Source organism: Astatotilapia calliptera, chromosome 18 (genome assembly GCF_964374335.1).
Source record: "Astatotilapia calliptera chromosome 18, fAstCal68.1, whole genome shotgun sequence".
In the NCBI taxonomy this organism is placed as follows: domain Eukaryota; kingdom Metazoa; phylum Chordata; class Actinopteri; order Cichliformes; family Cichlidae; genus Astatotilapia; species Astatotilapia calliptera.
In genome coordinates, this window is record NC_137439.1 from 5,378,660 (window position 1) to 5,390,874 (window position 12,215).

The following is a 12,215-nucleotide window of genomic DNA, read 5'->3' on the forward strand; positions in this document are numbered from 1 at the left end:
GAATCATGAAGTCCTTATTTTATCTTATCTGAGCCTCACCATGCAGCCTACCATGCAGAGTTCACATTAAGTACATAAAATGAAATCTAAAATTAAAAAGTAACCAGTTTCAAACCAGTTATTTGGAATAGTGTGCAGAGTGTTTTGAGTAACATTGAATGTTCAAAAACACCAAAGTTCCTATAGTCTCACTTGACAGCTGGGTTGTAGTGTCTGATAACACATAACATCTTGAGGTCTCAATGTGGACTTTGAGTACATTTGCTAGCCAAGGCTAAATACTGAGAGGGTCAAAAATGAAGGGTCAAGAACATCTGACTGTACGTAAGGGTAGCAAAAGTGATAGACTGAGGTTGTGCCAAATATGTTAAAGTTAGGGTGATTTCTTAGAGAATGGTACCACATGGGTGCCGTCTGCAGGTTATAAAAGAGAGTTATGTTCATACTTTCTTTTGAGATTATTTTTACAATTTGACTTTCAGAACTCCCTGGGTTGTGCGCAATCTGTGATGGGCTTGTTTGGAATAAATCCTCCTTTATTCAAATAACACTTTCTCAGGCTCTTCACAGAAGAAGAATCCTCACATAAGCATGTGCTACCATTTTGAACCAATGTACACATTTACCATCACTAACCCAACTAGGACCTACATTGGATGCCCACCCATATGGATTTGATGTTAGAAACGCAAGTGGGTCCCATATATACTAAACAATCTTGAGCCCATGTAAAATATATGCCCATATTAATTTAACACAACCCATTTGGGGCCCACATAGACATGTTTTCAGGGTCTGACTTGCATTTGCCCATGTGTGACACATATAGTTTGACCAGGTGGGCCCCACCTATGTCATCAGTACCAAAAAATATATACCGATTACCTCACTTTGCCCCACCTGGGGCACACAGCAAATGCTTTTCTTTAAATGACTGTGTTTGCCCATGTCTAACCCAGGTGAAAAACCCAAGTGGGTCCTACGTGTGTTTCCCATTTTGAAACAAGTGAAGTGTTTCCCATGTTTGACCCAGCCAGGACCTACTATATGTTTCCACTCGGTTTTGCCCATATGGCTTTAATGTGAGAAACCTAAGTGGGTCCCATATATACTAAACAATCTTGAGCCCACATAAAATATATGCCCATATTAACTTAACACAACCCATATGGGGCCCACATAGACATGTTTTCAGGGTCTGACTTGCATTTGCCCATGTGTGACCCATATAGTTTGGCCAGGTAGGCCCCACCTGTGTCATCAGTACTAAAAAATATATACTGATTACCTAACTTTGCCCTACTTGGGGCACACAGCAAACGCTTTTCTTTAAATGACTGTGTTTGCCCATGTCTAACCCAGGTGAAAAACCCAAGTGGGTCCTACGTGTGTTTCCCATTTTGAAACAAGTGAAGTGTTTCCCATGTTTGACCCAGCCAGGACCTACTATATGTTCCCACTTGGTTTTGCCCATATGGCTTTCATGTGAGAAACCCAAGTGGGTCCCATATATACTAAACAATCTTGAGCCCACATAAAATATATGCCCATATTAACTTAACATAACCCATATGGGGCCTACATAGACATGTTTTCAGGGTCTAACTTGCATTTGCCCATGTGTGACACATATAGTTTGACCAGGTGGGCCCCACCTATGTCATCAGTGCTAAAAAAATATATTGATTACCTAACTTTGCCCCACCTGGGGCCCACATAGACATGTTTCAGGGTCTGACTTGCATTTGCCCATGTGCGACCCATATAGTTTGACCAGGTGGGCCCCACCTATGTCATCAGTGCTAAAAAAATATATTGATTACCTCACTTTGCCCCACCTGGGGCCCACATAGACATGTTTTCAGGGTCTGACTTGCATTTGCCCATGTGCGACCCATTTAGTTTGACCAGGTGGGGCCCACCTGTGTCATCGATACTAAAACATATATTGATTACCTAACTTTGCCCCACCTGGGGCACACAACAACAGCCTATCCTTAAATGACTGTGTTTGCCCATGTCTATCCCAGGTGGAAAACCCAAGTGGGTCCTACATGTGTTTCCCATTTTGGACCAAGTTAAGTGTTTCCCATGTTTGACCCAGCTAGGACCTACTAAAAGTGCTCACTTGGGATGGCCCATATGGGTTTAATGTGAAGAACCCAAGTAGGCCCCATACAAAAAGCCCAGTTTGAGCCCATGCCCACATGGTACCCATCCAGCCCGAGCAAAAACCAGGTGGGGCCCATATATACATGTTGGCTGGGGACGGGCATAATTGGGTGTATTACTCTGTGGTGTAAACATTTAAAAAGTATTATAAAAAAAAAAAAGGAGAGAGAGGGTGAGAAGTGTGTGGTGGTGTGAATATGTCGGGTCTTAAATCTGACATAGAAAAAGGAGTGATGCAGGGTGAGTGGAAAACTGTTGATGAGCAGGTGAAGGAGTTGTTGCGGGCGCTGAGGGTCATGCGACCTGGCAGCGTGGGTGAGAAAAAATCAAAGGCTGCAGCTGTGGCAGCGAAAGTTAAAAAGTTGTGTGATAAGGAAGGAGTGAGAGGAGAAACAAGAGGTTCGTTGGCAAAATTGCTTCTGGGAATAGCACAGAAGCTCCAGGAAGAAGAGCAGGAGATTAGTACACAGTTAGAGGAGGCCTCTTTCTGGAGCAGGCGGAAACTCGGGAAAAAGTTGCAGGAAATTCAGGAGGAGAAAGCCCGTGTAACGAGGTGGGCTGTGACATGCCAGGGGGTGGAGCACTGGATGAGGGAGAGAAGGGAGGAGCCTGAGAAGCTGATGCTGCCGGCTTCTCCGGTGAAGTCATCGCTCACTGGTTTTCCCCCTCCCTATCAGGCCCCTGCCCCCCTTTACCCTGTGCTGAGGGTGGAGCAGGGCTGTCTCTCTGGTGAGAATGGCCAAGTTTTAGAAGTGACAGGAGGTTATGTGGATTGTGATATATCTAAAGAGCCCAAACGACCTACTCCAGCCCCGAAGAGTGAAAGAATAAAGCAAAGCTCCACTTTTGTTAATGAGGAGGGAGCTTGTGGCGGAGTGCAGTCACCGCCCATGAAACAGTCTCCCCAGCAGGTAGAGACTGAAGAAGAGCGGGCTGTGCGGCTGCTTGAAACAGCTATAATAACTCTAGAGCAGCGTCATCAAATTTCTGATGATGAGGCAGGTAGTGGAGTAGTTGTTGCACCACAGGTTGAGAAAGGTGAGGTGTGCGGGCCCGATGGGGACGCATACGAGGGCTGGTTATCCGGCACACTGGATGATAATACGCCAGTAAGTGTCTGGGAAAAGCAGAAATTAGATGCAGGGCCGGAGCTAGAGGGCCGGGGCCGGAGCTAGAGAAAAATCAGGAAGAGGCAGAGTAGTCAAGCCCAAACCTGCAAACAAACCACACCCCATGACGCGTCGGAGCCAGGAAGATAGGGACACTTTGTCTCTGCCGGGGACATTCCCCCTGGTGGTGACCGCTGGGGGTCACATGAAATACAAACCATACGGGGTGGGAGATGTAACTGCATTGACTGAGTTATTACCTCCTATTACGGACGGAGGTGCGGGGTGGTTGAGAGAGTTTGACAGAGCAACAACAGGTGTTCAACTGGCCCTAGGTGATTTCAGAGCTGTGGTGGCCAGATGTGTCAAAGGCACAGCACTGGATGACATAGAAAAAATAGCAGGTACAGCATTGATGGTTGATAGCACCCCGTTCTGCCGTGTTGTGAATGAAATATCTCATGCATTACGTGAAAAATATCCCACTCCAAATGCTGCTAAGATTTTGAAGTTGTTGTGGAAGCCTGATCAAACTCCAAGGAAGTACATAGAACAGGCTAAAGCCACATGGGCCCTTAACACTGGCCAGCATCCTGGTAGAGAGGGGATGCAACAACTGTGGTTTAGAGACGCTGTGTTAAAAGGTGTGCCCGAAAGGGTCAGAGTGGCCATGACTGATAATCCCGACATGGAGGGGGCGGAGTCTCACGTGTGGGAGAAACATCTGGTGCATCGCCTGCAGACAGCTCATGATGAGGTTATGGCTAAAACTGAGGAGACAGATAACATGAAAGAGCAATTGTTGAAATTACAGCTGGGTGAAATGAGGGGAAAGGCAAATGACAAGAAAAAGGATGAAAAAATAGCAAAAGTAATGGTAGCTCAAGGTTTCCAGCAAATGGGGACTGATGTTGATCCTAATGCATTGCCAGTAGACACACCGGGACCCGCGCGAGGCACAAATTGGGGTGGCCGTGGGGTCGGTAGAGGAAATTGGGGTTCACGTGGTGGTCAACGGGGAGGAGGCGGCGGCATGGGTAGACAAAGGGGTGCGCTTAGAGGTCCGTACGTGCCAGGTACTGTGTGTTTCAACTGTGGTCAGACTGGACATTGGGTTCGAGAGTGCCCAGAACCACCTCAGCAGTTCAATACCAACATGCCACGTTCGGCCAGAAGGGGGCGTGGACAATGGTCGGCCCCCAACTCACAGATGGCTCCTCCAGGCCAGTATTCAGTGGAATACTGGCAGCAGGGACAATACTGACACACCCCACAGAGAGGCCTGGGCATAGGGGGAGGGGCAGACCCCCTGGTGCCACTGAGGGTTCAAGGACGTAACCTGCCCTTTTTAGTGGACACAGGAGCGACGTATTCCACCATTCGTACGGCTCCTGACGACATCCCACTCACAGACACAAAAATCAGAGTTATCGGCTTCTCTGGGGTACCTATGACCTTGCCAGTGACTGTCCCTCTAAAGACAGAGTTAGGACGCCAGTCCTTAACACATTCATACATGATTTCATCACAAGTTCCAGTTAATCTGTTGGGCAGGGACCTGCTCATTAAGCTTGGAGCTACTATCATGTGTGGAGCTGATGGATTAACAGTGACTTTGAAAGATGGCACACAGCTGTCCTGTTTGCAATCAGGAATGAGAGGACAGTGGCTGTTATCTGAAGATTGTGAACGCACAGCGCAGATTTACTGGGCGCGACTGACCACATCAGATGGAATTCTGGCACAGTACCAACTCTGGCGTCCCTGGATAATGTCCATGTCGGTTTACTCACCCTTGCGTGACCCCTACCACGTGACCTTGTTTTACGATCGCGAGCGCACTGAGTGGTTTGAGGAATTGTTTAATGAGTGTTTAGATGAGACAACTTGGGAGCTTAACTCTCAGGACATTTATGTTGGTACAGCTGGAGTGGCAGCGTTTGTTCCACTCCCTGAAGATAAAATGAGTTGGTATAGAATGGGGGATGAAGCGGTTCCCCATGTGTCTTTGGCAGTGCACGAGGGTCATCAAGCAAAAGATTTAGGCCCCATGGTGAGAACAGCCACAAGGGCCACAGATTGGCAACAAACACAACTCACTGATGTCTCATACTCACCCAGTTGTAAAACATATCGAATTTCTGTGACTGCTACTGATCAGAGTGTGTTAGAACACAAACTTTTAAAGCGAACACATGGCAGGGAGAAAGCTGATCATGAGGAAGCTGTTAAAGGCTTAACAGAACTCCCAGACACTCTGTGGTCTAAAGGTCCAACTGATGTGGGTTTAACATTTTGTTCACCCGTCACATTTGAGTTAAAGGATGACACCCCTATTTGGCGTTCACAATACAGACACAGCCCAGAGGCAGATAATGGGATTGCAGAAACTATTTCAGGGCTCCTGCAGGTGGGTGTGCTGGAGTCGTCTTCCTCTGCATGGAACACTCCGATCCTCCCAGTTGAAAAGTCAGGCACGGGCAAGTATCGCATGGCACATGACCTTAGGGCAATAAACGCTGTCCTTAAGACACAAACAGTACCTGTACCAAACCCGTACACAGCTCTGACTAATTTATCTCCAGATCAGCGGTGGTTCACATGCATAGATTTGGCAAATGCTTTCTTTTGTCTCCCTCTGCATCCATCCTTAAGAAATATTTTTTCATTTACTTACAGGGGCCAGCAGCTGCGTTACACACGGCTGCCGCAGGGTTTTGCCCTTTCACCTGGCATTTTCAATCAGGTACTTAAAAATGCTCTTTCTCCATGTGTATTACCTGAAGGATGCACACTGATCCAATATGTGGACGATTTGCTGATTGCCGCTAAAACAGCTGATGCTTGTTTTCAAGCGACAATGACTGTGCTTCGTCAGCTGGCTAAAACAGGCTTTAAAGTAAGTAGAGAAAAACTCCAACTTGTCAGAACTGAAGTTACATTTCTAGGTCGTGTGGTGGCGATGCAGACGGTGGGCATGTTGGCGTCCCAGAGGGAAACAATTATGTCACACCCCCAGCCACGTACAGTTAAAGAAATGTTGTCATTTCTTGGGCTCACAGGTTACAGTAGACACTACATTCCTGACTATGTGGGCAAAACCAAACCTTTGAGGGATTTGGTGAAAGAACACGGCATGAGAGATCTCACAGCTAATCTCAACTGGACCACTGAAGCTGAAATGCGGTTCATTGAATTAAAGCAGGCCCTGTCTCGTGCAGCAGATTTGGCAATCCCCGATTATAACTCTGATTTCTCAGTTGATGTTTCTGAAACAAATGGAGTAGTAAATGGTGTGTTGTTTCAGAAAAAAGGGGGAAAGAGACAAGTGCTGATGTATATCAGCATTGGCCTGGATAACACAGAAAAAAGACACCCCATGTGCACACAACATGCAGCAGGGGTAGCAAAAACAATTCAGAAAGTGGCTCACATTGTGAGAGGGCACCCACTGAAAGTGCTCACAACACACAGTGTGGTGGCCTATGTGAACTCACAGGTATTTACAATGACCCCACTGAGACAACAGAGACTGACTAAGATTCTGGAGTCTCCAAACTTGACCTTCACACATGAAGGGATTAACATGGCAGATCAAATGGGGGGGGGGGGGGACACCTCATGACTGTACACAAATAGTAGAGGTTGAAGAGAAAGTAAGGTCTGATTTGAGAGCAGAACCGGTGAGTGAGGCAGATGATTATTTTACAGATGGATGTTATTTTAGAGATCCGAGTGAAGGATTGAAAACAGGCTATGCAGTGGTGAAAGGAGTTGGAGACCAGCTGCTGGTGGAGAAATCAGGAACATTAGAAGGGCCTCAGTCAGCACAGAGAGCAGAGCTTATTGCAGTGATAGAAGCTCTGAGATTAGGGAAAGGAAAAAGAGTTAACATTTATACTGACTCAGCATATGTTTTTGGAGCAGCACATGTGGAGCTGGGGCAATGGAGGAGGGCTGGATTCAGAACAGCCACAAATAAACCGATCAAACATGAGGAGGAAATGAGACAGCTGGAGGACGCTCTGAAAGAACCTCTGGAGGTCGCTATCATAAAGTGTAAAGGGCATGACGAGTCTGACACTTGGGTGGCGAAAGGAAACAGAGCAGCCGACGAGGAAGCAAAACGGGCGGCAGGCTATAAGGAAGGAAAACAAATGGTAAGTATGGGTATGGAATGGGGAGACCTGCCAGCCCAACAGCGAGAGGACATCGAAAAGGCGCAAGGAGGAGCCTCACCCGAGGAAAAGGCGGTGTGGCAGGAAAGAGGGGCCGTACAATCAGAAGGATTGTGGAGAGGGCCCGATGGGCGGCCAGTGCTCGCAGCAGAAGTGGCCCAGGAGAAAATCAAAGAAGCTCATGGGCTAGGTCATGTGGGAGTGGCCCAGATGGAAAGGGATTTGTGTCATTGGTGGCATCCCTACATGAAAAACCTGGTAAGGGAACATGTGAGAACCTGCCTGATTTGTGGACAATACAATCCGAAGCCCACCGTGAAACCAGAAATGGGTAAGTTTCCTTTGCCAGAAAGACCAGACCAGGAAATTGTGATTGATTACACTGACATGATAACCACTGTTCGAGGGTTTAGATATCTGTTGGTGTGTGTGGATGGTCTGACTGGCTGGCCAGAGGCGTGGCCAACGCGCAGAGAGGATAGTAAAACAGTGATCAAATGTCTGGTGAATTATTATGTCCCCTGGCATGGATTCCCAGAGAAGGTAAGATCAGATAATGGCACTCACTTTAAAAATCGAGATCTCGCTGAGGTGGAATGTATGTTGGGGTTGCAACATAGATATGGTACAGTTTACCATCCACAATCTCAGGGAAAAGTGGAAAGAATGAACCAAAATCTTAAAAACAAATTGGCAAAAATCTGTGCACAGACCAACTAGGTGTCTGGGCAGAAGAGATAAAACCACATTCCTTACCCCCCTTCCTGCTTCACACAGAAAGACAGGGAGGCAAGGTCAGGAGCCAGGCTCGCTAAGAATTAGAAAAACATGTGAAGATGCAGCTTTTATGACAAAGAGGGGGGCTTTGACTAGCTATAAAAGTCTGTGAAAGTTGCTACCATTTTGAGACATGCTGTCGAACCTCTGCAGGCATCTCTCCCGTCCGGACGTTGTAATGCTCTGACTGTTGAATTGTATGGAAATAAATGATTGTTGATTGAGCATTTATACACCGAGTATTGTCCTTCCTTCAGCCCAAAGATTCAAAGAATTGGGAGATTTCAACAGTCTTCAAGCAACTTAAACAAGTCCAGACGCTTTTCTTTGCAAGCTGATTTGACTACGATGACCTGGATGACTGAGAACCTTCACAGACATAATAAACACAAAGTTTTTGTTCTATAACATTTTTCTATCATTGCTTTATTATGGATTAGGTGCAAGAGTTGTTAAAATGTATAATTAAATAATAGATGAATTCAATAGCAAACTGTGCCTCGTTCTCAGATGGACAGCAAGTGGAATGTGATAGATGAGATGAGGAGATGGAAGGAAGAAGAGAGGCAAAGAGTGATTCACAGGCAGAGCTTAGTTTATTTCCCAGTTTTGTTGCCTTATGGTTCCAAGCGCCGTGACCAATCTTTGCGTTTTATTATTATCTCATAACACTTGTTTAATCAGCTACCCTCTCTCCTGTGGACTGTTTAATCTCTACAGTCTCAGATCAACACAGCCCTGCCCTCCAGCACTATCAGCAGCAAGAGCAGAAGCAACCCCCCAAACAGCAACATTGTACCCCATCAGGTAAAAAATGGGCTACATTTGCTTTGCATTGTGCCCACCTGATGACAGTGATGTAGTGTGATGTGATTCCATATTAGATTCTTGATGAATGTGGGTTGTTGTTCTTCAGCCTGCTTCTATGTGCCCTTTTTAACTGTGAGCACCCGCCCCTTTTAAACATCTCTGCACTGCCCTGACTAAATGTATATATAAACTGTCTCTATGGTTTACAGTCTGAGTCTGACAAGCTGTCAGCTGTTCATTTCTGCTATTTGAATTGTTAAAAGAAACAAACTATTCATTTAGCAGATTAACAAAAAGAATAGAGAGGCATCCAGTTATTGACATTTATATTATTTAGTTAAAGGTTTGAACAGAAAAACAATTAAACACAGAGCCTCTTCCTGCTTTCTGGAATGAATCGCAGCATGAAAGCCCTTCCTCTTCTTCCTGCTCTCTAGCTCAGCACCTCCTGTCTGTCCATATCGTTCTGTGTTCCCTCCCCTTTAGATCTACATTATGAAGATGGGTGTAACCAACATGTGTTAGAGCTGGCAGGCCCCATTCACAGCAGCAACACTTGTTGTTCAGATCAGACCAGTTTCTATATTAAGGAAGTGAAACTCACACAGTCACTGACACTGAGAGGAGAAATGGCGCAGAAAGGAGTTCAGCTGGACCGAGAAACCTTCTCTTGTTCGATCTGTTTGGATCTACTGAAGGATCCGGTGACTCTTCCCTGTGGACACAGCTACTGCATGAAGTGTATTAAAAGCTTCTGGGATGAAGAAGAAAAGAAGAAAATCTACAGCTGCCCTCAGTGCAGACAGACGTTCACACCGAGGCCTGTCCCGGTGAAAAACACCATGTTAGCAGTTTTAGTGGAGGAGCTGAAGAAGACTGGACTCCAAGCTGCTCCTGCTGATCACTGCTATGCTGGACCTGAAGATGTGGCCTGTGATGTCTGCACTGGAAGAAAAATGAAAGCCTTCAAGTCCTGTTTAGTCTGTCTGGCATCTTACTGTGTGAAACACCTTCAGCCTCATTATGATGTGGCTCCATTAAAGAAACACAAGCTGGTGGAGCCCTCCAAGAAGCTCCAGGAGAACATCTGCTCTCGTCATGATGAGGTGATGAAGATGTTCTGCCGTACTGATCAGCAGAGTATCTGTTATCTCTGCTCTGTGGATGAACATAAAGGCCACGACACAGTCTCAGCTGCAGCAGAAAGGACTGAGAGGCAGAGAGAGCTGGAGGTGAGTGGACAAAACATCCAGCAGAGAATCCAGGACAGAGAGAAAGATGTGAAGCTGCTTCAACAGGAGGTGGAGGCCATCAATCAGTCTGCTGATCAAACAGTGGAGCACAGTGAGAAGATCTTCACTGAGCTGATCCATCTCATCCAGAAAAGAAGCTCTGATGTGAAGCAGCAGATCAGATCCCAGCAGGAAACTGAAGTGAGTCGAGTCAAAGAGCTTCAGGAGAAGCTGGAGCAGGAGATCACTGAGCTGAAGAGGAAAGATGCTGAGCTGAAGCAGCTCTCACACACAGAGGATCACATCCAGTTTCTACACAACTACCCCTCACTGTCAGCACTCAGTGAGTCTACAGACTCATCCAGCATCAATATCCGTCCTCTGAGCTACTTTGAGGATGTGACAGCAGCTGTGTCAGAGGTCAGAGATAAACTACAGGACATTCTGAGAGAGGAACGGACAAACATCTCACTGACAGTCACTGAAGTGGATGTTTTACTGTCACAACCAGAGCCAAAGACCAGAGCTGGATTCTTAAAATATTCATGTGAAATCACACTGGATCCAAACACAGCACACAAACTGCTGTTATTATCAGAGGGGAACAGAAAAGTAACCTTAATGAAACAAAAACATTATTCTGATCATCCAGACAGATTCACTGGATCGTTTCAGGTCCTGAGTAGAGAGAGTCTGACTGGACGTTGTTACTGGGAGGTGGAGTGGAGAGGGAGAGTTTATGTAGCAGTCGCATACAAGAATATCAGCAGAAAAGGAGGTGAATGTTTATTTGGATGTAATGACAAATCTTGGTCATTAGATTGTTACAACAACAGTTTTACATTTCGGTACAACAACATCCAAACTCCTGTCTCAGGTCCTCGTTCCTCCAGAGTAGGAGTGTACCTGGATCACAGAGCAGGTATTTTGTCCTTCTACAGCGTCTCTGAAACCATGACTCTCCTCCACAGAGTCCAGACCACATTCACTCAGCCGCTCTATGCTGGACTTTGGCTTTATTATGGAGCCACTGCTGAGTTGATTAAAGTGAAATAGACTGAAGTCTTTCATATTGTTGTAAGTTTAAATCTGTATTTTAGTTCCCTTTTAGTTTCTCTCCATCATTATTGTGGTATTTATGTGCTGCACATAAATCAGATGTCAGTCAAACATTATGGGCAGTACCTCGACATCTTCAACATGTTGTCTTGATGTTTTTACGTTTTATAGGTGGAGCTCTTTCCTGTGTCTGTTCAGCCATGGAGACTATCAATGCTTATGGATATTTTTATTTGAAAAATTTCTCCACATGACAACATAAACTTCTCTATCTTCTAAATGTTTACTGAATATTTTTCTTAGGTATTTGTATGTTGTTGTTTCTCTTCACTGATCTTAACAGAGAAGTCTACAGACCTTCCTTTATCACACAGATTTTATTCTCATTTGTACATTTATAAAGAAAACAATTAATTACAGAGCAATAAGAAATTTTAAGAAAGTGCACTATATCATAATTTATAGTAAAGTGTATTAAAGCATCGTTAGTTAGTCACTTATTTAGTTTGGAGCTGTATCATCTGACACTGTAGAAACATTTCCTCCAGCTTCAGCACAGAATGTTAAAAACAGAACTATTAATGAGAACAAACAGTAGGAACACAGTATCAGCAAACATCATGGCTTAAAATGGAGAGTAAAAATCTAAAAAGAAATAAACAAATTAGTAAAAAGGATTTCCTGTTGACATGTTATTGGTCCTATCTTGTCTGCAGCACCTCCAGGATGCTTCTTATATGTTTCTGGTTATTTTTGCACCAATTTTAGTTTTTGTCAGTAGGAAGTTCAAGTTCAACTCAGTGTGTTTGTTTGTTTCTTTCAAACTGATGCCTGACCTTGAACACCAAACATCTGTCAATAAAGCAATGATATAAAAT

The 12,215-nt window shown here is 45.2% G+C and overlaps 1 protein-coding gene and 1 long non-coding RNA gene across 2 annotated transcripts in view; one reads left to right on the forward strand and one right to left on the reverse strand.

The window, feature by feature from the left end:
* LOC113010273 (tripartite motif-containing protein 16-like) overlaps positions 1-12,014 on the forward strand; it is a 29,984-nt gene extending 17,970 nt beyond the window's left edge. The window contains exons 2-3 of the mRNA XM_080292670.1: positions 8,957-9,043; positions 9,533-12,014. Of these exons, the coding sequence (XP_080148796.1) occupies positions 9,676-11,334 (1,659 nt within the window). The 5' untranslated portion in view covers positions 8,957-9,043; positions 9,533-9,675 and the 3' untranslated portion in view covers positions 11,335-12,014. The remainder of the gene's footprint in view (positions 1-8,956; positions 9,044-9,532) is intronic.
* LOC145421845 (uncharacterized) overlaps positions 1-12,215 on the reverse strand; it is a 70,924-nt gene that overhangs the window by 18,940 nt on the left and 39,769 nt on the right. The window lies entirely within an intron of this gene.